Raw genomic sequence first — 25,994 nt, 5'->3', positions numbered from 1 at the left:
TATTCTTTTAAGACAACTTTCAGTTTAAATGTTTTTTGTGCCAAGTCATTTGAAATACCATAATGTTGAAAAAAAAAGTCAAGATATCGAGGTGAACGTCCACAAGAAAGCCATCTTGACTTATCAAATGAAACTACTTTTTAATTATAATCAGGTTGCCTTATTCCACCTGGAAAAAAAACAAAATTCAGCACGTGAGCTGTGCACACTTGACATGAATAATCTCCAAGGTGACAAAACAACCACGTACCTGATAAATAACTGTTTATTTACACAAATATTTGCAAATACTAGTCTTCTACATAAGAACATAAAAATATATACAGTGGTGTAGGGACTCAATGTACACACTTTGATTTATTTGCATTTCCATGTTTACAAAAGATGTACAGCAGAGTCAAAAACTTACACTTTCGAACTGTGGCACAAGAACACAGGAGATTGATATCCTTCAAGCGCTATTCAGCATTTTGTCTTGAACAAGTTGGTGAACGTCCAATTGTTAGCCATCACAGAGCCGCACTACACTTCACCGAACTGCTGCGTTTTACTCCAAATTTAACAGCATTTCACTCACCTGTCAAGAACGATTAATCGAATAAAATGCTATGAATACTCACACTGCCAACCTTAACCCACTCATCGGAGGCATGGCCACAAAACATTAAATGCAAACTACTCACCTGCCATGCATAACACTCTTCATTTTGGCATTACGGACTTGTTCATTATACATTTGCATCAGCATATGAATCTTTTCTCCAGTGTTGTATATTACTTTGGACAGTCTGTGCAGTAACCAGGGCTCGAAAGCATTCCATCTTTGTCTCAACCAGCAACTCCACATTAAACATATGCAGGACAAGACAAACCCTTCGGTAGTTGTTTTGGCCATGATGCTCCTCATTCTCTCTCTCTTTTTTGTGTTCTCTCCACAGTTAATGAGCAATTTATTTGCATGAAGAAAAAACACCGCTGGTTTTTAAAGACCTTTGCCTATTGGGATCAAACCAGGTTTGTTCCACTATTCTTTCCAATGAATGGGGTAAAACTTTGGTTAGGTCTTGAAGTATTTCAAGGAACTACAAAGCAGCATTTCTCAAAAAAATCATTACTCATATCTACCGGGCCGCATCCAGCAGTCCAGAAGAGCGTGCGAGTGTCTGTGTGCGGTCTCTCACCAATGAAGATGGTTTGGTCTCGATGTTTTGGCTGGATGTTGGTGAAATGCTAATCGAGCAATAGTGTCATGCATCTGGAGCACAAAACAGCACCAGACACACAAAGTGTTCAGAGTTATTGGAAGCGAAAAAAGTTCATTCAAGATGTGCTCCTTTTGGTCCTGATGGGAAATATATCTTGTTTGCCGACGTACTCCTTAAAGTACAACATAATCCGGACAAAAACAAAACAACCGTGGATTACACCGTTTCCCCCCTTGAATGCATTGCTGCATTTGGAGAAACGAACACCTGTGTATTTCATCTACACAAGACATTCGTTTCATATGTCACATGAGCATGTGCAACTGATAAGAGGAGTTGAAAAATCGGAAGGTTTTGATGAGGCTTGGCCACGCAGAGTGAAGATGTAGAGAGCTGGTGGAGGTGCACCTGTCTCTATCTGGATTTGATGAGTGTGTCACTGGGGGACTCCGGCAGCAGTGGGCACCGGGGAGCTCAGAGCATTGGTGGTGGCAGACAGGACAGGCGAGCCAGTGAGTGGACCCAGGGCAGTAGACGCTGGTAAGGCAGAGATACCTGGAGAAGTGCCATAGCTATTGTTTGACAACAAGTAGCCAGCAGTACATGCACTGTAACACGTGATGATAATCACCAGCAGTTTGCAGTGTTTTGGGCCTACAGCACAAACGTCCCTCAAGGCGACACGTTGTTTTGATACATGAATACATAGGGATGGCGCTAGGTCATGACAACTCTTAGCCAATGTGGCTGGACAGAATAAAAATCTCCTAAGCCACACTTGAGTGTAGTTAGCCGTGACATTACATTTAGGTTTCGCCGCTGTTGTTTTACGTGTGCCGTGCTTGCCTGTACATAGCAGAGAAATTGTAGCCCAAATAACACAAAACACATTTTTGGGGGTTGTAGGCTTAGCTTGATGGCTAACTGCACGTTGTAGTGGTAGAAGTGGGCTAAATTACCATCAGTAAGGAAGCTGTTCTTTGACAGCTTGCCTGCGTTTCAGCCCCACCCAAAAAAATCTGAATTACTGGGAGGGTGAAAACATTTTATACGATAAATCTCAGCAATTCAGTTCTAAAATGTTAGCCAGTCTTTGCATGTTTTCAACACTTCTAAAATAATGTATTTAGGAAAAAAAACAGAAATGTCTTTACAGGGCCTTTAATGTTTAAGAAGTGTTTGTTTTTAAAGATTTATTGGAGAATGGTTTTTACTCAACACATTTAAATATAATCATGACTACATTTTTTATTATTTTCTTATATTCAAGCAGAGTATTAATGTTTCAACTATGAATTATACATTCTTTGTGATGTGCAATATATACAGGTAATCTATAAACTCATATTTTCCACAGGCAATTTCATTATACAGTTTATAATAATACTGACATTATGTTTTCTACATTATTACATATATCAAAATTCACATGCACATCTCCACTTACGCCATCCCATCAAAGAAAAATGACGGCTCTAGGAGATCTAAGTAATTTTAGAATTCAGTTGGTCCTAGTGTTAAACAAAAGGAGCGGTCCCTGTTCTTTTTGAGTTGGTTACGGACTTAGGGCTAGAGTTACATCTGGCCCTCACAGCGCACTCTGTTACAGTGTCTACCCTGCACCGGAAGCTTCGGTGTCTTACGACATCGAACGTGGAAGTGCATATAGTCCATTCTCTAAAATATCGCTCAGAAACAACGACCATTGTCGAGAGAGAGGGATATATCTCAATCAATTAGAATACATTTGGGGGAGATGGGGACCAAGCCTTGTTGCGAATAACAAAAATCCACGACTAATTCATGCCTCCAAAGAGGGTTTATAATTGTCTACTAGATGCCAGAGATGCGGGACTCGAGTCATATGACCTGACTTGCGTTGCTATTTTTTGAACTTGCGGCTTGCTTGCCAAAAACATAGGAATTACCTGACTTGGGACTTGGAATCTAAGTGACTCGACTTGACTTAGACTTGAACTACATGACTTATTTATAGTTTTAAATGTGCATTTTAACACAGTTTGCCTTTTTAGGAAGAAAAGCAAGAAAAAAAGAAAAAGAGTTTTTGTTCATTCACGCCAACTTGGCAACCCAGTCAGCGTGACTTGTTGGTGTGAAGCGGTGCCGTAAACACCAACGGCGTAGGAGCAAGTCCGAGCAACATTCATTTGAATTAATGCATTATTTTGAGGGCGGCACGGCTCAGTGTAGAGAGGTTGGCTCTCAACGCAGAGATTCTGGGTTCGACCCCCCGGCCCTTGTGACCATGTTGAAGTGTCCTTGAGCAAGATACCCAGTTGCTCCTGATGCAATAGGTGAATACAAATCAGTGTGAAGCGCTTTGACTGCCTTAATAGGTGGAACAGCGCGATATAAGTGAAAGACCATTTCCCATTTATTTTGTCCATGATGTAACTTCAGTTAATGCCTTTCGTTCACCCATTTACACACATGAATTAGATTTGGGTAACAGATTGGTAGTTGATCTGAAGATTGTATACTTCCTTATTCAGCATATTTCAATATTTCTCACCACATTAACCGTGCGTCATATAAACGTTATTATGAAAAAATAACATGCATTCTTCTAAATAATTTAAGTGTAGACATTCATTTTATAAGCTAATCATTTTTCGTTTCATTTTTAGAGATGTAAATGTTCATGACATTTTTAGAGAGAAAATGGACTTTTAGTAGTAGGAACAGTTACGTTTTACTGAGCAAGATTTTATGACTTGATGTATGACTTGCTTGAATCAAGTAATGGCTTGACTTTTTTTTCCACAGTGACTTGGGACTTACGTGGGACTTGAAGGTTTCGATTTGAGACTTACTCAGCAAAGCACATCCTTTGTCAAAGTGAATCTCCTACACATTACAAATAGTTCCTTGGCACCAAGAGGCCGCAAGATAATGGCAAAGCACAAATCAGTGAATACTCTCTATACTTATGTGATAAGATAAGAATGCCTTTATTGATCCCACAGTGGGGAAATTTTCAGTGTGTCATGTCTTATCATGTCGTAGTTGTTTGTTACTGCAACACTAGTGTAGGTCAACCTACTAGATACAAATTCCATGTGTGTTTTATATAGTTGGTCAATAAAGATGATTCTGATAGTTACATCTGCGAATGCAGGGGTTTTGTTGTAGATACTTATTTCAGTAGTTAAATTAAAAATTAAATCCACCTTACAAAGTATAGATTCATTAAACACATGCTCAGAAGCATAATTTCCAAGTTAAAAAATATGGTTTAATGATAAAAATATGGTAACATGAAAGGAACAAGGATAAGAGTAAATAAACATATTGTCACTGTCTGTCAGCCCTGTATGTCACATTACCTTTTTCCTATTAACAATAAAAAGAATCAAAGTATACAAGCATAAATTGTCAGGAAGATACTTGGAATTAACACTTTTGCAAAAATGCCAAGATATTAAAAAAAAAAAAATTATGGGTAACCGCAGCAAAATGTAACGCCACAAGTTTAGTCATTAAAAAGCAAAGTCATCACATTTGTGTTTCCCCACAGATACATTTTTTAAACCAGAATTCAGGGGCGGAAAAAAACAACTAACAAGTTATGATAAGTAACGGCTCAACCATGTACTTGGCTAATGGGCTGAAATGAATGTTGAAGGGGAGTAGGAGTTCTCACCAGTGATAATGCTGGCTGTGCTGACAGCAAGGTTCCCACTGGGGAGGTTAGTGACTCCAACTCCACCACGAGACTGGTCCTTCACAATGGGAACTACAGGAAAAACAAAAATAAGAAGACAATATTATCTGTATTTGCTTTAATCTGTGACGCCTTAATCTTCTTACAAGTACAAGAGCGAGGGTTGTTAATGTAAGTATTTCACAGTACCGTGTCAAGAACATGAGGGTTTACTTCGCGTGGAAGTTTAGCGCGAGCGAAGAATAGAGCCGAATGCATTGTTTACGTTGTTATAATCTGCCCCCGGCCAACAGCTTTCCGGTTGGATTTTTCTAACAATGAGAAATAAGTGACTACCGCCGCCGATGGTATGGAAGGGTATTACATCTTATGCATGCACAGAAGGTACTTTAATGATCAGCGTCGCTGTCTGTCGTGGTGTGTTTTGCCAACGTGACGTGCCGAAAGCCGGCCGGACGCCACAGGAGGTAAGCGTCTGTCACTGTTGGTGAACGTCGTATTGGTGTATCAGGGCCTTAAAAGCTCTCGAGGACCCTTGGATTTGGGAATCCCTGCCTAAACCCTAACCCAAGTAAGTCATCAACAACCATGTTATTCACCTATTAAACAAAATATCATACAGGAACTCAACAACATTAACACAAGTTCAAGTGATTATGCATGTTGCATTCATTTGAAACATTTTAGTGAAGCTTGTCTGGGGAATGTCTGGTCTACGTGGCTTCTCCTATCTGCATGTACAGTAGATCACAGATATCAGTCTCAAAAAGGTTTGATTCGTTTTCCATCTGAGCTTAAGTAAAGGAGAATAATTTAAAGACAATTCACAATAATAAAGTATAAATAAATTCCTGGACTGGCTGAACTGTGAAAAGACATATTTGTCAATGGCAGTGAATGAGTTAATGATTTAAACCTTAATTTAAAAACTTCATTTTGTTTACCTGTGTTGTCTTTGACTAATATTTAATTTAGTTTAATGATGGAAAACATTTAAGTGTGACAAACGCATTAATTATTTAAAAAAAAAAAAAACAGGAGGGGGCGGCACGGTGGTCGACTGGTTAGCACGCCCGCCTCACAGTTTAGAGGTCGTGGGTTCAATCCCGGCTCCGGCTTCCCTGTGTGGAGTTTGCATGTTCTCCCCGTGCCTGCGTGGGTTTTCTCCGGGTACTCCGGTTTCCTCCCACATTGCAAAAACATGCATGGTAAGTTGATTGGACTCTCTAAATTGCCCCTAGGTGTGATTGTGAGTGCGGATGTTTTTCTCTGTGTGCTCTGCGATTGGCTGGCAACCAATTCCGGGTGTGCCCCGCCTATTGCCTGAAGACAGCTGGGAAAGGCTCCAGCACGCCCCGCGACCCTTGTGAGGATAAGCGGTATCAATAATGGATGGATGGAAAAACAGGAGGGGCAAAACGTTTTCACACTACTGTAGTGGTAATTGTGAAACTGTTAGCGATTTTTCTAACAGTGTAGTTAAATCCAATGTTGTACCGTCAATGTTGCAGGGATGACACCTAGGGCAAAGGAGTAATTCCTATTACTAATCTAACACTCTTGATTGGATGCGAGTGCTTACAGAAGTAGGCATGATCCATGGCCTCACGAGCAGTGAGCCGGGCTTGGTGATCGTAGCGCAACAGCTTATCAAGGAAATCCAGAGCTTCCGGGGTGACCAGATGTTGGTTTTCGCTGTGGACAAAGCGTTCCCACCTCTTACGAGAATGCCTGGAGGACAAACAAAAATTTCATGATGCCACATATTAAATCTTCTTGATATACAGAATTGATATTAAAATACTGTAGCGCCTGAGGCTTAAGACAATTAAAGGGAAACCAACTCACAAATGTTCCTTACAATATGCTCTATGCGGCTCTACTAGTCCAAACATGGTACTTTGATTAATATTGCGTTTGTGGAACACAAATTAAACAGCAAAATAAACCTATTTTTATCCACCTAATGGGGCAGTCATTTTGCCACTTGCTGCCAACTGAAAATTATATCACGGGTACTCTGGGCTAACGAATCATGGCTCAGCATGCGAATGTCACATGACCAAACTCAGGAATCGGGTCAGTCGTAACTGGTTGTTACCCGAGCCCTGAGCAACTGTGATGCCATTTTCAATTTACAGCAATTGGCAAAATGGCCGCCCCCTCACATGAATCAAAACGTGAACATTGCTGCTTAATTCATATTCCACAAACGCATCAATCCGAACACTGTGTTTAGATTAATAGGGCTGCATGTATTATTGTAAAGAAAAAAATTGGGAGTTGACTTCCTCTTTAAACACCAAATATCGGTAGGTTTTTATTCTCATTTTCAAACTGAAATTTGCAGAGGTGAGACATCATTTAAGTAGAGGCTTGAGTAGCACCTTTACCTTCCAAGTATATCATTGAAGCGAGGTTCTAGCTCAATGTTGTACTTGTCAACGTAGTCATATAGATCTTCTGTTCCCAAAACCTTGGCTATTCTCACCAGCTAAATGAAAACAAACAGGCCTCTCAGATACAGTATGTGACAGATACTACCAGCAACAAAATATAGAAAAGGAACTCTCAGTTGAACAAGATATTCAGGGATGTGCAGAGGTAGGTAATTGAGGAAAGGCTACACTGCCCTCTGTTGGCCGTTCTTTGCTAAGTATTAATTAATTACAAATTTACAAATTACTTTAGTTGTATAAATTCACAACTAAAGTTCTTCATTAAAATAATTTTGAAAATGTTCCCGTCAGGTAAGTGAGCGTTTAGTTAATAAATCGGGAAAAATAGATCTGTTGTGTAGTGTGTCCCCTGCATGTACAATACAACCCGTGAGCAATTAACTCAACGTCTGAAAGTCGTCCTTTTTTTTTCTCCTCTACAACGGATCTCTGGTCCAACTGGACTATGTATCCGTACTTAAGATTGATTGAGTGACAGTTTTGCACTAATCATTGATTTGTGTTTAAGTAAGACCAGGGTGAAAGGTGAAAGGCCAGTCACTAGCTGGTTGGCAAAATGATTTGCTGACAGACTGTTTGGTTTACAGACTTGACTGTCTACCTTCTCTCATGTTGATGATTTCGTTTCAGATGGTCATCTTTCATCATTGGTTTAATTAAGAACAGATATGAAATCTATTGTGTAAGTAAAATGCTGTTAATCCCAATGGATTGTTCTGTGTGTATTAAGTTAAATTGACTGGCATTTTGAGTTCAAAGAAAGAAAAACAAAAAGACATTCAAAATACTTCATTTTTAATTATTTTTTATTTTACAAAGAAATCGTAATCGTAAAATCGGGTTTGAGAGAAAATAATCTGGATTTTCTTATTAGGCAAAATCCAACAGCCATAATATACAGTATAGGTTTATTAGTTTCACAAAGATGATTTAAACAATTTTAAAACTATATAATTGTGGCCAGAATGAATGCGCATTGTGTCATCATCATCGGCATATGATTTTGAGGATGCTAGAGGACAACTGTTTACAATACAAGACGTGCTCTGTCGTAGTGTTCCATTTGATTTATAGTAGTGTTGTTCCGATGCCATTTTTTGGCCCTGATACCGATTCCAATACCCAGCTGTGCTGTATCGGCCGATGCCGATACTGTACCGATACCAGACTTTTGAAAAAAAATAAAAATAAAAAAGATATATATGATCTTTTTTTTTCTTGTAATTCTAAAGAATTGCATACTCACTTGGATGTAAAACCATTGCTATCATGGCTTGGTCAGACTTATAAACCTTTGTGAAACAGGAAAAAATAAGAGATAATATACACGAGGTATCTTTGAGAGGGATTGTGTCGGATTAATTACAAAAGCTATAGGACATTATTATAAAAGTTTGTTTTGAGTATTAGTGACCCATCGCAACAACTTCCGCTCCCAAATGCACTTTCAAAACCAAAAACAAGCAGTAGAAAAATCCAACAAGTTCAACTCCAAAATCCAAAATTGAGCAGGGTTTGTTGTTGCGGTCCATTCCCCTTGTTCATGCACATTGCCGCTGCCGCCGCAAGCTCTTGGTGCTTGTTTCACATGTTTCGTCCTCAAATGTTTTATCAGGTTTGACGTATTAAACCTGGCCACTTTAGTTCCACCTCTTGCAACTTTCGCACCGCTAATTTTGCACTTAGCTGTTGTACTCGCTGGAGTTTCTATGTTGAAGTACAGTAGTTACATATCGCCGCCGACATTATTTCTCCTGTACCTCACTGTTTTTTTTCCTCTCAACATGAAAAAGCAGCCCCGCCATTGGTTAAGAGCGTCCACTCTGGGCCAATAGCGACGGCTAATACTGAACAGTCACCACACACCAGTGTCGTGAATGAGCAAGACACTGTACAAGGCGCTGCATTCAATGTAAATTGAGCAGGGTTTGTTGTTGTGGTCAATTCCCCTTGTTAATGCTCGCTGCTGCCGCCGCCGCAAACTCTTGGTGCTTGTTCACATGTTTCGTTCTCAAATGTTGCATCAGGTTTAACATATTGAACCTGGCCACTTTGGTTCTGCCTCTTGCAACATTCGCTCTAGCTGGAGTTTCTATGTTAAAGTATATCGCCAACATTTTATCTCCTGTATCCCACAACTTTAAATATTGATACGTTTTAGCAGTATCGTATCACAAAGGAAATCGGTACTGGTATCGATTAGCAGACACACAAAAACCACACAAGCAGCAGAGTGGCTTTCTGTGCAGCAATAAAAGTTATTACAACAGTTACATATTGAAAGGTAGCGGCAAAATCTTTTAGTAGCGGCCAAAATTCATTTGTGGCTGTCCGCCACAGCAAAATGTGTATGTGGGAAACAGCTCAATCTGTAATATTTTATTTTGCAGAGATGATCAATGACGTCATGGATCAATCAGCAAAATAAAGTAATTAATGCAAAATCTAGATCTACGTAGTCTAAAAGCACATTTAATGAATAATAAGGAAATATCATCGGGTTAGATAAAATAGAAAATATTATTACTGTGCAGAGTTAGTCAAAATCGTATTAGATTTATTTTGTTAACACTAAAATCTTTTTCAAATCCACAATCTAACCCTGGAAATTCATGGCGCTACAGCAGTATGAATGAATCTGAGAACGGAATGTTTAAGCAAAGTAATTGGGCTATATTGCTCTTGAAACTGTGATTACCTGGTCATAGTTGTCATGGCCATGGAAGAAAGGCTCTTTCCTGAAGATCATGCTCGCCAGCATACAGCCCAAGCTCCACATATCCAGACTATAGTCATACATCTGAAACACCGGAGGTGTGCATTTTAGTGAATTTTGCTGGTCCATCATTAATCATCGGTTAGCGGCCTGGTACCCGTCCGTCATTTGGATTTGTCAATCCATCATTCTTCCATTCGAACCGAATTATAATCGTCAGTTGTTCAGTCAGTCGGTTTTCAGTCAGTCACCTCACCGCACCCAAAAAAAAAAACACGTCAGCAAAACGTCAGTGATGGATGGTTCTCTCACTGACAGACGCGGTTTTTGACAATTACACTGACGGACAAAAATCTATTTTCGTCAGTGCTTAGTCCATCATTTATAAAAGGTGTCCCTTCAGGTGTCACAAAACGGGTGTCCGTCAGTGATGGACTGAGGGTCCGGTCCGGTCCGTCAATCTGACGGAATCCCCACCTCTGTGAAACAGAAGAGATGCCAATCCTGCTGAAGAGCCACATGCAATTATTCGAATAATACCCTTAATAGCTGAGATTAGTTGACTAGTCACACTGACATTGATTTAATTTAATACATGAATCCTTTATTCATGTATTTGGCGCTTTGTTTTTCTGTCGAAACTGCCTCATCTTATGCTTCTTCCGCTGGCTGCATGCCTTGTCATGCGCAGTAGTGGGAATCCGGGTCATCCGTGATGAAAACAGAAGCATTGTGGGTAATGCAGTGGCATGGCTAATCCGCTTTACCAACAAAATCCATACGTTTGGTCACATTTTACCCAAAATACGTGATACAATGCAAACCTCCCTTTCATGGCCTGCAGGGCGGTGATAAACAAGCTTCTAAAAAGAAAGCATGTTGTGGCTGATGCCCAATTTAATTTCTGACTGAATTTCATGAGTGACAGCCATGTGAGTTTGTTGTAACGTGATGTCCTGTTGTGGTACGCTAACATATTGTAGCGTCTACAATGGATGGATTACGGAGGCATTAACTCAAGATTATCAACAACCAAAACAGTTTTTGTATGCCGTTGGTTGACATCGAACAGGAATAGCACTCACTACAGTCTCCATTCCCAGTCACTCGCAACCACGCACAGTGTTGCGTTTATGAACTCTGGATGTAGCAGCTCTCAAAGTAACACAACATGACATATTTGCCACAAGCCCTCAACGGCAACACAAAACCTATCTTGTTACTATACACTAGGGCTCGATACTTTCGATACCTTATGTTATGTTTCGCACGTTCTATGACATACATTTGAGGTCCTTAAAGTTGAGCTCTGTGAATGGAGTTTTGAGTTATATGCACTTTTCAATAGTTCAAAGTTAAAACTTGGGAAACACAAGCCTCAGTTTTTAAAAAATATATATTTTTATAATATTTAAGTATCGCAATACGTATCGGATCACAAACCGAGTATCGGGATCCGTATCGGATTGGGACAAAAGTGTGTCGTCCCAGCCCCCCCATATACTAATTTATAGTGTGAAAAAAATATGCTCCTATTTTTTTCCCCTTTTCAAGTGCATAGCACATTTTGATTGTGTGGATCAATTTACAACTTTGCATCCTAGAGAAAGAAAAAACTTTTTGGATAAACGTTAAAAATAAAATAAAAAACTTATACAAGTGTTTCTTTTAGTTTTCTTTATCACATTCTAGTAAATACAATCGCTATAAGTTTAACTCTGCATGTTGTATAGTTTTTGGTTCCATTCTACATTTACAGCAAAAAATGTAAGGCCACAGTATTGCCTTCAATTCAAGTTGCTCCATCATTTCTAAACTTGTAAGGAATGATGGTACAAGCTGCAAAGTTTAATACGAGTTGAATGTACTATCATCTTAATTGTCTATATTATTAATTTGTAAATTCCTAAAAGAATTCAAGCTTTAAACTAATGTCATGTCATCTTCTAAACCGCTTATCCTATATAGGGTCGCGGGGAGTTGCTGGAGCCTATCCCAGCCGTCAATGGGCGAAGGCAGACTACACCCCGAACTGGTCGCCAGCCAGTCGCAGGGCACACCTAGACACTGTCACTGAGCGGGAATCGATCCCACGCTGCCCGCACACAACTCAGGCGTGTGTACCACTACACTATCAGCGGACAGCTTTAAACTAATGATTGTTATATCAGAGTTGCTGCTTGCTGGTGCAATATATCGCGATTTACAAAAAATCAGATTAGTCAACTAATCGGGACGACTGTTGATTAGTCGACTAGCAAAATAATAGTTTGTGCCAGCTCTAAATACAGTACTTGCATTTAGGTTCATATAAGCGCATATCCTGTCTATGTAGAAACCACCCAAACACATTACCTGTTTGAGTCAAAGCATCAAGACATCAAGTATACAAAATTAAGTTTTTACACAGTATGGGTTGGACTGTAGTTACTTTGACACATATACATTGGGTATGGAAAGTATTCAGACCGCTTGAAATGTTTCACTTTATGTGTGAGTGCAGCCATTTGCCAAAATCAAATAAGATAATTTTATTTCTAATCTCATCCTCTGCCATTCTTTCGGACGGCCAGGTCTATGAAGAGTTGTGTTCATCCCAAACTTCTTCTATTTGAGGATTATGGAGGCCACTGTGCTCTTAGGAACATTGAGTTCTGTAGAAATTCTGTTGTAAGCTTGGCCAGATCTGTGCCTTGCCACAATATCCGTCTCTGATCATCTTGGATAGTTCCTTCGACCCATCCATCCATTATCTCCCGCTTATCCGAAGTCGGGTCGCGGAGGCAGCAGCTTCAGCAGGGAAGCCCAGACTTCCCTCTCCCCAGCAACATCCTCCAGCTCTTCCGGAAGGATCCCAAGGCGTTCCCAGGCAAGCCGGGAGACATAGTCTCTCCAGCGTGTTCTGGGTCGTCCTCGGGGTCTCCTGCCGGTGGGACATGCCCGGAACACCTCACCAGGGAGGCGTCCAGGAGGCATCCTAATCAGATGCCCGAGCCACCTCAACTGGCTCCTCTCGACGCGGAGGAGCAGCGGCTCGACTCTGAGTCCCTCCCGGATGGCCGAACTTCTCACCCTATCTCTAAGGGAGAGCCCAGACACCCTGCGAAGGAAACCCATTTCGGCCGCTTGTATCCGAGATCTTGTTCTTTCGGTCATGACCCACAGCTCATGACCATAGGTGAGAGTAGGAACGTAGATCGACCGGTAAATTGAGAGCTTCGCCTTTCGGCTAAGCTCCTTCTTCACCACGACAGACCGATACAGGGTCCGCATCACAGCAGACGCTGCACCGATCCGCCTGTCGATCTCCCGTTCCATCTTACCCTCACTCGTGAACAAGACCCCAAGATACTTGAACTCCTCCACTTGGGGCAGAATCTCATCCCCGACCCGGAGAGGGCACGCCACCCTTTTCCGACTGAGGACCATGGTCTCAGATTTGGAGGTGCTGATCTTCATTCCGACCGTTTCACACTCGGCTGCGAACCGCTCCAGCGAGAGTTGGAGATCGCGGCTTGAAGAAGCCAACAGTACTACATCATCTGCAAAAAGCAGAGATGCAATACTGAGGCCACCAAACCGGACCCCCTCGACACCTCGGCTGCGCCTAGAAATTCTGTCCATAAAGATTATGAACAGAATCGGTGACAAAGGGCAGCCTTGGCGGAGTCCAACGCCCACAGGAAACGAATCCGACTTACTGCCGGCAATTCGGACCAAACTCTGGCATCGGTGGTACAGGGACCGGACAGCCCTTATCAGGGGGCTCGGTACCCCGTACTCCCGAAGCACCCCCCACAGAACTCCCCGAGGGACACGGTCGAACGCCTTCTCCAAGTCCACAAAACACATGTAGACCGGTTGGGCAAACTCCCATGCACCCTCGAGGACCCTGCTGAGGGTGTAGAGCTGGTCCACTGTTCCACGGCCAGGACGAAAACCACATTGCTCCTCCTGAATCCGGGATTCGACCTTCCGACGGACCCTCCTCTCCAGCACCCCTGAATAGACCTTGCCGGGGAGGCTGAGGAGTGTGATCCCTCTGTAATTGGAGCACACCCTCCGGTCCCCCTTCTTAAAAAGGGGGACCACCACCCCGGTCTGCCAATCCAGAGGCACTGTCCCCGATGTCCACGCGATGTTGAAGAGACGTGTCAACCATGACAGCCCCTCAACATCCAGAGCCTTTATGAACTCCGGGCGGATCTCATCCACCCCCGGGGCTCTGCCACCGAGGAGCTTTTTGACTACCTCGGTGACTTCAACCCCAGAGATAGGAGAGCCCACCTCAGAGTCTCCAGGCTCTGCTTCCTCAGTGGAAGGCGTGTCGGTGGAATTGAGGAGGTCTTCGAAGTACTCTCCCCACCGACCCACAACGTCCCGAGTTGAGGTCAGCAGCACCCCATCTCCACTATAAACAGTGTTAATGGTGCACTGCTTCCCCCTCCTGAGACGCCGGATGGTGGACCAGAATTTCCTCGAAGCCGTCCGGAAGTCATTTTCCATGGCCTCCCCGAACTCCTCCCACACCCGGGTTTTTGCCTCAGCAACCGCCAGAGCCGCATTCCGCTTGGCCTGCCGGTACCCGTCAGCTGCCTCCGGGGTCCCGCAGGCCAAAAAGGCCCGATAGGACTCCTTCTTCAGCTGGACAGCATCCCTTACCGCTGGTGTCCACCAGCAGGTTCGGGGATTGCCGCCACGACAGGCACCGACCACCTTGCGGCCGCAGCTCCGATCGGCCGCCTCAACAATGGAGGCACGAAACATGGTCCACTCGGACTCGATGTCCCCCGCCTCCCCCGGGACGTGGGAAAAGTTCTGCCGGAGGTGGGAGTTGAAACTCCTTCTGACAGGGGATTCTGCCAGACGTTCCCAGCAAACCCTCACAATACGTTTGGGTCTGCCAGGTCGGACCGGCATCTTCCCCCACCATCGGAGCCAACTCACCACCAGATGGTGATCAGTTGACAGCTCCGCCCCTCTCTTCACCCGAGTGTCCAAAACATGCGGCCGCAAGTCCGATGATACGACTACAAAGTCGATCATCGAACTGCGGCCTAGGGTATCCTGGTGCCAAGTGCACATATGGACACCCTTATGCTTGAACATGGTGTTCGTTATGGACAATCCGTGATGAGCACAGAAGTCCAGTAACCGAACACCGCTCGGGTTCAGATCGGGGGGGCCGTTCCTCCCAATCACACCTCTCCAGGTCTCACTGTCATTGCCCACGTGAGCATTGAAGTCCCCCAGCAGAACGATGGAGTCCCCAGGTGGAGCGCCCTCCAGCACACCCTCCAAGGACTCCAAAAAGGGTGGGTACTCTGCGCTGCCGTTTGGTGCATAAGCACAAACAACAGTCAGGACCCGTCCCCCCACCCTCAGGCGGAGGGAGGCTACCCTCTCGTCCACCGGGGTAAACCCCAATGTACAGGCGCCAAGCCGGGGGGCAATAAGTATGCCCACACCTGCTCGGCGCCTCTCACCCTGGGCAACTCCAGAGTGGAAGAGCGTCCAACCCCTCTCGAGAGGACTGGGACCAGAACCCAAGCTGTGCGTGGAGGTGAGCCCGACTATATCTAATCGGAACCTCTCAGCCTCACACACCAGCTCAGGCTCCTTCCCTGCCAGAGAGGTGACATTCCATGTCCCAAGAGCTAGTTTTTGCTGCCGGGGATCGGACCGCCAAGGTCCCCGTCTTCCGCCGCCGCCCAGCTCACACGGCACCCGACCCCTTTGGCCCCTCCCACCAGTGGTGAGCCCATGGGAAGGGGGACCCACGTATCCTTTTCGGGCTGAGCCCGGCCGGGCCCCATGGGTGCAGGCCCGGCCACCAGGCGCTCGCCGTCGAGCCCCACCTCCAGGCCTGGCTCCAGAAGGGGGCCCCGGTGACCCGCGTCCGGGCGAGGGAAAACGTGGTCCATTAATTTTTCTCATCATAAGGGGTCCTTCGACCCAATGATTCTCATTTTCTCTGACATGCACTGTGAGCTGTAAGGTCTTATATAGACAGGTGTGTGCCTTTCCTAATCAAGTCCAATCAGTGTAATTAAACACAGCTATACTCCAATAAAGTAGCAGAACCATCTCAAGGAGGATCAGAACAAATGGCAAGCATGTGAAGGTCGGTGCAAAGGGTCTGAAAACTTATGACTATATGATATTTCAGCTTTTCTTATTTCATACATTTGCATTTCAAATTTCTCTGTCAAGATGGGGTGCTGAGTGTACATTGATGAGAAATAAAACACTTTTTTGACTTTGGCAAATGGCTGCAATGACACAAAGTGAAAAATTAAAAGGGTCTCAATACTTAAACGTACCCACTGTACAAATGGACAGTGAAGACATTTCAGACACCATTAGGCTAAAATCTTAAAGGAATACTTAACTAATTTTGCAATTTTCACCAGTAAAAAGTTATTTTGTCTATAATGAATCAGATAACTTCATTATTGTTTTATGTACAATTAACACCTTTTGCCACTTAGTGTTGACTGAAAATGACATCATGGTTGAGGGCCCAGGTATAAACCAATCACATCGCAACGTTCACTGCTGAAAATTGCAAAATTAGTGAAGCATCCCTTTAATTGCCATCAAGTTATTTTTAACTTACTGTGACTGACTCAAAAATACATTCAGAGCCATGAAAAAGCATTTGCCCTCTTCTCAAATTCTTATTTCTATTTGGACTTCTTGACTGAACAAGTCCGGAGGTAATGAAGCTTTTCACAAAATATAATTGGCCAAAGTTAATTCATGATTTAACAGAGCTTGGTAGCTTTGAAAAGTTATTTTTCCTTAATAAATAAACTCATCATTTAAAAACTGGATTCTATGACATTCCTCCAGACCGCCAGGGTAGTGCTTAAAGCATGGAATATTTCTTTGCAATCGCGCAGGTCGAGAATGCATACCAACAAACGTCATTAGCAGATATGGATACACGTGTACATATTTGCTTGTGACGTCCACGCGCACTCTCCCAGCTTTGTAGACTGTGGCGTTGTGTCATAAAGGCTATCATTGCCGTGCTTCACCGGCGGGTTGCCTTGATGTACAGTAATGACTAATGCTGCCGTGTTTGTTGGTGGTTTGTCATGATGCGGCCTCTGCTAGTGATGGCTGTGTTGTTTATTTTGCACCCTGAGAGGCAAAACACGTTGCATGCTCTATAACAGGGGTCTTCAATCCTGTTCCCCGAGGGCCGGTGTCCTGCCTGTTTTCCTTCTGTCCCTGCTGCAACACACACCCGATTCAAATGATCAGGATCGTTATCCAGCTTCTGCAGACCTTTGGTGAATATCTGTAGCAGGGAGAGATGGAAAACAGGCAGGACACCGGCCTTCGAGGAACAAGATTGAAGAATCCTGCTCTATAAATTAGATCTTTAAACTGGGATCCCTTGGATCCCTCCTTATTTAAGGGCTATCTGTTTTGTATTGGCCCCTGTTGGCCGTGTGCCCCTAGTGGGACTAACCACGCCTCCTGCCTTAATCTTAGTGCACACGTGCCCTGCAGGCATCTTCGCTAAGGAGGTTTTCCCCCCTTGTGATGACTGTGGTTCCCTCATTGAGGCCACAGACAACCAGGTTGACCGCTGTCGGAGGTGCCGCGGGTCTTTCTGCACTGAAACTTGCCTGTCTGTCTCGATCTGGATGTTGTCCATGACAACAGCCTCAGGCTCTTGAGGTTGCAGGTCAAGGGCAGCCGTCACCTGTTGGGGTGGTGTGGCTCCTGCGTCCCTCCCCTGCCCAGAAGAGTGTGATGCGGAAGACAACTAGATGCAGGCTGTTTTTGCGACGTGCTTTACAGCACCTGATGTTGGACATGCCTCAGCAATCACAGCCGCCTCCTCAAAGTGCTTCCTTCCGGCGTGGACATCCCTCTTCTGCCTTTTCTGCCTTTTCTGTCTTTACGTTGAGGGACTATTTTACAGAGCCCAGTGATACTGGGACTTTCTGCCGGCTCACACCGTAGGGCTGGGCTTTGGCTGCTATGCATGATGCTGCTGCTGCCGGCTTGGATTGGATGCCTGATGTTGAGCCCGCTGTAGCATTCTTGATTATGACCCTGGAGGGAACTCTTCAGCAGGCTGTGCAGTGCCCCCAGGGTCGGATGACTGACGACTGACGCCTTTCGTTGCTCACCTGATGTTTGTGTAACCTGGGTAATATTTGTATTTATTATATAAACATATTATATAAAATATGATACGTTATTATAGTATGTTATTAAATTGCCTTGATATTTTATATAAGTAAAATATGATACATTATTGTAGTATGTTATTAAATTATCTTTGTATTTTATTAATGTAATGTTGCCTTCGTTTTCCCTCTTTCTGGGTTTCATGTGATAATCACATGATTTCATTTTGAGTATAGCATCTGACAATGTAATTTCCTTTAAAGGACATTTGTGCTGCTGCCTCCTGGTCATCACGTCGCACTTCCTGTAGATTGTACAGGATGTCGCCACTCCATTTACTTAGTGTGGTTTTTGACTCTTCTGAGGCTTCCCTGTAAAGTAGTTTATGTCTGGGATTCTCTGTGACTTCGCTGGTATTTGTCATTCCATGCTTCAAGCATGCTTTAAGACCTGGCAGTCTGGAGGGACATCATAGAACAACAGTTAGGAATGTAACTATGGGTCTTTGAGTCCTGAATGACCGCCAGGATGTCATGTCAATCAGAATCCTTGTGTTTGTTCGAGAAGGTTCTGAGGGCCTGTCTTCCTGGTGCCACGGGCTTTTATACATGCCCTGGGTCACCTGGTGGTCACTACTGACTTTTGTTGGTATGCATTCTTGACCTTTGTGTGTGCGAAGGGATAGTCCTTGCTTTAAGACTCCTAACCAATAAAATGCAACGGAATATACATGTCACATGTGAGGCATGTGGCATGTGAGTGTCGTGACTCCTCAGAGGATGTCCACCAGTAATGCCGGACGCAGTTGATCGCAGGAGCTCTGAATTAAGTGAAAAAGCCAACGCGCTTGAGGACTTTGAACCAGTGGAACCAGTCGAACGTGATATATGGTTAAGATATATATTTGTAGGCAATGACTATGTTGACGTCTTTGTAACAGAACAGAGGAGGGTATTTACCACTTGATTTTAAAAAAAATTAAAAATAGTGCTTTTGCACTGTTAAAAAAATGAGTTATTGAAACAGTAACGATTAATAAACTCAGGCCGGTTTGAATGCCACATATCTAAGCTGTCAATTTCTTTTGGAATTATGTTTCTATCCGCAACAGTGGCTGAGATATTGATTATTTTATAGATGTTGAATTTCGGGGAAAACAGGTTTTCGAGGGTGATTCCAAAGACATCCTTAGGTTTTAGAGAGATGTTTAGCCAGGCACTTTAGGCATTAATGGGTTAAGCACTGCCCCTGGCAGTCATTCGGGACTCGTAGAACCGTAGATTCATATGTAACCATCATTTTACGTTTAGTTGGGTTATCTTTGTCTGATATTACAATTTTTTGATGCTCTTAAACATTAAAGTGGTCAAAACTATGCAAAAAAATAAATTGAGAAGTAGGCAAACACTTTCTGAAGGCACTTTACGTGCTTCCTAATCTTTTTTTTTTCCCCAAAAGCATTCAAATATGACTTAGGCAATTATCCTATGTGGCTAACAATATGCAATAATGTTTATAAAGTTGAGAAAACAAGGACATGTTCTCCTTGCACACCCTAGCAAGCCCATCTGTACCTGATAGTCCACCAAGAGCTCTGGTCCTTTAAAATAGCGTGAGGCGACCCTGACGTTGTACTCCTGTCCTGGGTGGTAAAATTCTGCCAGGCCCCAGTCAATAAGACGTAACTACAGACAGATACATTGAACAGTTAATAATAAGTTGTGACACATACATAAACCCTAGGGGTGCAACGACACACATATCTGTATTGAATCGTTTGATAAGGGGGTCACAGTTCGATGCACACTGTATCCAACAATACGCTTTTGTTTTTTGATCAATAGACTCGTTAGTTCATTGTGAAATTAGCAAAGAAATCTGTGGTAATTCTCATTGTCCTCTTCACTACAAATACACCTCTACATGATGTGCTCTAGGCAGGCCATTGAGATACTGTATATATAGCACTCACTGCACAGCTTTGTTACATAGGGTCTCAATAATTTAATACAAAAAGTAACAAAAAGATCATGCATGACTAGAAAACAACACCCCTGTAATGCTTGTAATATTACACACTGGCTGTAAAAATGAATTTATCAACAAAAACTGTCACAAGCAGAGCTGGGCATTCCTTCTATTTGACGGACCAGTCCGTCTATCTGCCTAAGACGGACACCCGTTTTGCTGACGGTTGACGAATGATGGAAAATATTTTAAAATAGACGGACTAAGCATAGTCAGAAGGCTATGTATTTAATCCGTCTTTCGTCTGTAGTCCATCTTTTTTTAGCGGCGAGGAACAATAGTAAGTTGTTGTTGCTTGGGGGACAGATTTGAGTGAGGGACCAGGCTGTGAACAGGCTTCCATGGGAGTGAGTTACTGTGAGTCACTTTTTCTGTTCAAATATCGGCCAGCGGGGGGCGTTAAGTGCGCAGTCGGAATCGTTAACGGAAGAGCGTTTAAAATCAGAGGCAGACCAGCCTATAGGCGGGTACTATTTTGTTCTCCACCAAAAAAAAGGTGAATGATGGACGACGGAAGGGTACCCACGCAGCAGACGGATGAATAACGGACACTCAGTTTTTAGTAAAATGCCCAGCTCTGGTCACAAGTGTTAATGATAACTGCAACAAGCCACTATGAGAATACTGCTTCTTGAATGAATTGTTGTAAGGCTAATGACACAAAGACTACTAATCCTATAGCAAATGCCAAAAGTTATTTATTCTTTAAGAGATATAAATTAATATTTTTTATTTAGGTGTTTTAACCATTGACTAATTTTCATGCACTTGTTCTTGTGTGGGTTTAGTTACATAATGCATGCGTGGTGATATGTGCAACGCAGTCAGTCTGAAGGTAACATGCACACATTAGGGCTGTGCGATATATGGACATAATTTTTGCCATATAACTCGATATCGATAAGCTAATGATGTTACTGTGGGTTCAATGAAAACATTTTTTTAAAGAAAAATTACATATTAGCCCAAAAGGACGAAGCAAGTGCAGTTTTTTCATTACAACTTACTGACAGCCATCAACATTAACAAAGTTAACAATGTATAATTAAATTCACATTGCACTGCAACGGTGCTTTGATAATATCTAATTTTATGCTATAACAGAAGTGTTTGCATGCGTGCGTGTGTTAACTACATGAACGTGTGTGTTGTTCTGTACCAATTTGTCCATGCATTTGGCTTGACACATTACGTAGCTTTAGTGCTCAAGCCCGCCGCACAGGGCACAATGCTTCCAAATCCGACTTGATCTGAAGGGGAAAAATGTTTACAGTTGACCACTCGCCCGATGTTAAGTGTGGACTCCCAGCGATGTGAATGTGCCAGCCTTGATTGCGTGTTTGAGGCTCCCCATACAATGCAATATATATTGTAAGTTTTTTTTAATCCACAGAAAGATAGTGGCAGTCAAGGAAGACATACAGAAACGGGACGTGAGCGATAATCATGAGGAAAGTGTGGATATTTTGAAAGGCAAGACGCTCCCGCTCCCACTCAATTGAATGGACCGGCGAAGCGCACAATACTCGTACAATTTTGCCGGCACAAAATTTGCTATTTTATCCACTCTACGTAAGAAATATAAATATGGTCACATCATGTTGGAAAACACAATATATGTGCACCGTATATAATGGATTTTATGGCTTGAATGCAAACGGCTGTCTCGCAACAGGCACATACACACCAAATCCGCCAAGGCCGTTTCTGGCAGCGCGATTTAATGGAAGTCAATGCAGTTTGCGCGTAACGGCGTGGTTGGGCGCGATTGCGGTGCAGATGATGCGCTTGGAGAGGTGGGACATGGAGCAAAGCACTGAAAATCTGTCCATCCTGTGACAAAACAAATGAACTTTTTTCTGCTCTTCGCTTCGCGGCAGCCAATCAGCATCAGGGCATACTACGTCACACACAGCGTCCTGTACGCTCAGTGGGTATTGTGTGGAGAGGAAAAGGAAAATGGAGGAAAAGATTATTGTCGCCGTTCGTGGACATCCCGAGCTATATAACACGGCTGGCTACTACTACCGGAACAAGAAAAAAGAGAGCTTGGTATATCTGGTATGTTTTTATTTTCTTTCCAGCTGTTGAACTTCACCAAGATGGCAATATTGTTTGCATACATTTAGCACAGTGTCGGCCACTTGATTGCAATGTCGAAGAATGCTGTCGTTGTCTACTACCAAGCAAAGCCCTTTCCCCTCTGCTGTGCGTGAATGAAGCGGCTGCGGCATTCAGGTTTCAAATTTCAAGCGGACAAATGCCAGCGAATAAAGCAAAGCGGAATTCTCATCCGGGATTGGTGTGAACGTAGCATAACACGGAAAAACATTTCTCGCGGGTGTGTGCGGTCTGCCAGTGGCTAGCTGCTAGCCGCTAATTCTGGAGCCGCCTCTACTCGCTGGCAACAGACGCCATATAATATAATGTCAGCACTGTGGGGTTTTTTTTAAGCGTCCTTAATTAGTGATTGAACTTCATTTCAGGATGGTGACGTGTAATTCATGGCGGTAGCAATAGTTAATGATGGCAATATACCAGTAAGCACCCCAACCACAGTCACTAGTCTGGAAGACGAGTCAAGTCAGCTGTTAAGCTGCAACAAGCTACCGGGAACAACTTCAAAAGAAAAGCATACCAAGGCATTGATGTCCATATATTATTTGGAAAGGTAAGGTTTATATTGAAGTTGGCCTTCTCACCGCGTTGGCGCTGTGTTACTGTCAAGTATAGTAGGAACACTTGTTGCTGCATTTGGCTTGACTACTTCTTTCTGATAGTGTACATGCAAGTAAGCGGGTACTCGAGGCAAAAAGAAATGCCTGAAGCATTTTTTCCCCCCTATAAATCAAGGTACTGGAATGACTCGGGGACTTGTTTCAATCCGAGTAAAATTACACAACTTCATTAAAACGTTGTGAACTAAAGTGGGCTGGTCTGAGCGATTAAACTCTAGTAATACAGTAATGTTCTTGACCAGTGCCGCTTTCCTGCATGTTTTTGAGGGTTCCTCTAGCAACACACCTGATTCAAATGATTGGGATCATTGTCAGGCCCCTGCAGAACTTGTTGATGGGATGATCATTTGAATCAGGTGGGTTGCAGGTGGGAAACTTCTCAAATATGCAGGAAAGCGGCCCTCGAGGACTGGAGTTTGAGACCCTGTTCCTCACATAATGATAAAAATATGGAAATTCATACAAATTGTTTTGGAAGTGGATTTCTCCAGGTTTGCAGCACTGCTCTGGGCTTTTCTTGTCTTTTTCACCTTTTCTACATTGTTTGTTTGTTGGCATTTCTGAACTTTAGTGTGTTCCTTCTACTGTCGAAAAGTGATGCACAATTTGTTCTCGTTCAGAATCACTCTGTGCTAACAGCTCGTGTGATTGAACATTACCCTGTGAGCTGAGCATGTAAATATGCATATATCCTGCTGGGAAAAAAAAACTGTCCTTGGGTCGTCTATCATTGGGAATGCAGAGGTATCCAAGTTAAAAACTAAATTCATTTATTAAAATGCTTGAAATTTTGCAACTAAATTATTCAAAAGATTTGTATCAAAACAATATCGAACCGTGACGAGTTTATCGAATCGAACCGAACCATGAATTTTGTGTATCGTTGCACTCCTAATAAACACGTGGACAAACCAAAAGAAAAAAATATCAGTCGAGCACCTACACTAAAAGAAAGTTTCAAAAAGATGGGTTGGAAACAGATCCCTACACATCATTGATGAGGAGTCTGTTTCTGCCTAAACATTTTTGGTTCTAATATTGTTAGCTTCTATTGCACAAGTTTAAACAAGATACAGCGGCTATAAAAAAAAAAATCTATACAACCATGTCGTAATAAGTTGTTTGTGACACACTTCAGAAAAATGAGACCAAGACAAATAATTTCAATGCAACCTACCTTATGACCTGTACAATCTAACTGGAAAAAAACAAAACTGAAATATAACACAGGCGAATTAAAAAACAATGAAATTGCGTGCAAAATGACAAGAATTGGGGTGAGCAGAGAGTGGCCTGAAGCGATTGCAGATTGACACAGACCATTTGAATCAATGACTGCATAATTTGCTAGTGATTGTTTAGCATATTACATTAGTGACTGACCTGGATTTTGGGGCGGTACTGTGTTAATGTTGGTACACAATGGTATATGACAGCAATCTAAGTAATAATTTGAAGGTTGTGGAGTTTGGCAAATCTAGCAATACAGCGATTTTTTGATTTCCTGAAAAGTAGTGATTTTGGAGATATGAGAATTCTGCCCGACAAAGACCACATTATTTCTTAATATTTACCAACTCTGTATGGTTTCCTGGGTAAATAAAGGTGGATAATAAAATGGCACAGATTAATAATACACGTCACATTCTCGCAAATTTGCATTCTCGTGAGAGTGAAAGGACCTAAACACGGGAGCCCCATTAGCGAGTACATTATGTTGTTTTAAACATATTTTTTAGAATAAATATTTGGTAGATATATTTAATGAAATATTTGGTAGATATAGCTGATGAAGACAAAATGCATATTGAAAATATAACAAAATGTTTTGACATCTTGGGTTTAATTCCCCTTACTAAATTTAGCTGTGCTGAATGTGTTAGCTAAAGACTATTGCAATTGTAAATGTGGTATGAGGTGACAGCAGCAAGAATGGGCCACCGTGCTTTGGTGTTTTTTTTGTTTGTTTTTGAAACAACAACCCATCTTCAGGTGTTCAAGCACTTACCTTGCGGTGTTCATGATCAATCATCACATTATGTGGCTTAACGTCTCGATGCATGATTCCCATACTGTGACAATAGTCTAGGGCCTGTTGAAAAAAGCCACACATCAACTCACAGTTTGTATGGAAAAAAAAAACAGAGCCTAAAGGTTTGTGTGCAGCAGACAATTGAAGGTTGACTCACCTTAAGGATCTCGTACATATAGAACCGGATGTCATAATCTGTCAAAGTTTGGTACAATTGCTAGAGATCAGAGCAAAGTCATTAGGGTGATCCATGTTAAACAGAATGATGACTGTATGACTACTACAAAAAAATGCAGTCAGAATGTACCACTGATTGAGGCTACAAAAAGAAGACATGACATTGGGCAATACGATCACATACACTGTAAAATATAATACGATGACTACTCAAAAAAAATATGCAAAGTCGTTGCCTCAAAAAAAGTAATTCACTTGAACTTAGATAAATTAGATTTCACCAACGTATTCGTTGTGAGTAAGCAGGACTTAAATAAATTAAGTTAACTTAAGTTGAGTTAACTAATATATTTTTAGTTTGCAGTTCTCAATTTAACTTAAATTAATTAGTATTGCAAGTTTGCTTTACTCAATTAACATTGTATTTATTTATCAATCTATTTTAGTAACTAACTTGAAATTTGTGGATTGTGAAAGCTTAATTCTCTTGAGTTTTACTCATACAGGTCAATTTAACCTTTTTTTTTAACCTACATCAATTCTACAATATACAATAGGTTGATTAAAGAAATTAAAGAAAAATCTGATCATTATACCTGTAATGAGCCCCAAAAAACAATGAATGCAGAACACTCAGTATATTAACCATTAACATTTATTTGCAGTGTATTTGTTTCATGTTTGTTAAATAGCGCTCATAAAATTAACAGAACACATCAGTGTATTTGTTTCATGTTGTTAAATGAACAGCTGTCATACAATTAACATAGAATACATCACTGTCTCACAAACACCAACTG

At 42.3% G+C, this 25,994-nt stretch overlaps 1 protein-coding gene across 2 annotated transcripts in view; it reads right to left on the bottom strand.

Moving 5' to 3' along the window:
- Positions 1-247: 247 nt before the first annotated feature.
- Positions 248-25,994, bottom strand: part of LOC147141627 (casein kinase II subunit alpha) — a 55,944-nt gene continuing 30,197 nt past the window's right edge. For both annotated transcript variants that reach the window (XM_086039475.1, XM_086039476.1), the window contains 8 exons: positions 25,175-25,234; positions 24,994-25,077; positions 19,794-19,904; positions 10,048-10,149; positions 7,284-7,384; positions 6,473-6,621; positions 4,870-4,962; positions 248-1,760 (listed from right to left, as the gene is read on the bottom strand). In XM_086039475.1, coding sequence (XP_085895601.1) covers positions 1,642-1,760; positions 4,870-4,962; positions 6,473-6,621; positions 7,284-7,384; positions 10,048-10,149; positions 19,794-19,904; positions 24,994-25,077; positions 25,175-25,234 — 819 coding nt within the window. In that variant the 3' untranslated portion in view covers positions 248-1,641. The remainder of the gene's footprint in view (positions 1,761-4,869; positions 4,963-6,472; positions 6,622-7,283; positions 7,385-10,047; positions 10,150-19,793; positions 19,905-24,993; positions 25,078-25,174; positions 25,235-25,994) is intronic.

The sequence above is a fragment of the Filicampus tigris genome, chromosome 9 (genome assembly GCF_054856515.1).
Source record: "Filicampus tigris isolate MCC_2025a chromosome 9, RoL_Ftig_1.0, whole genome shotgun sequence".
NCBI classification, from domain to species: Eukaryota; Metazoa; Chordata; class Actinopteri; order Syngnathiformes; family Syngnathidae; genus Filicampus; species Filicampus tigris.
This window is presented reverse-complemented; position numbering and strand designations above follow the sequence as displayed.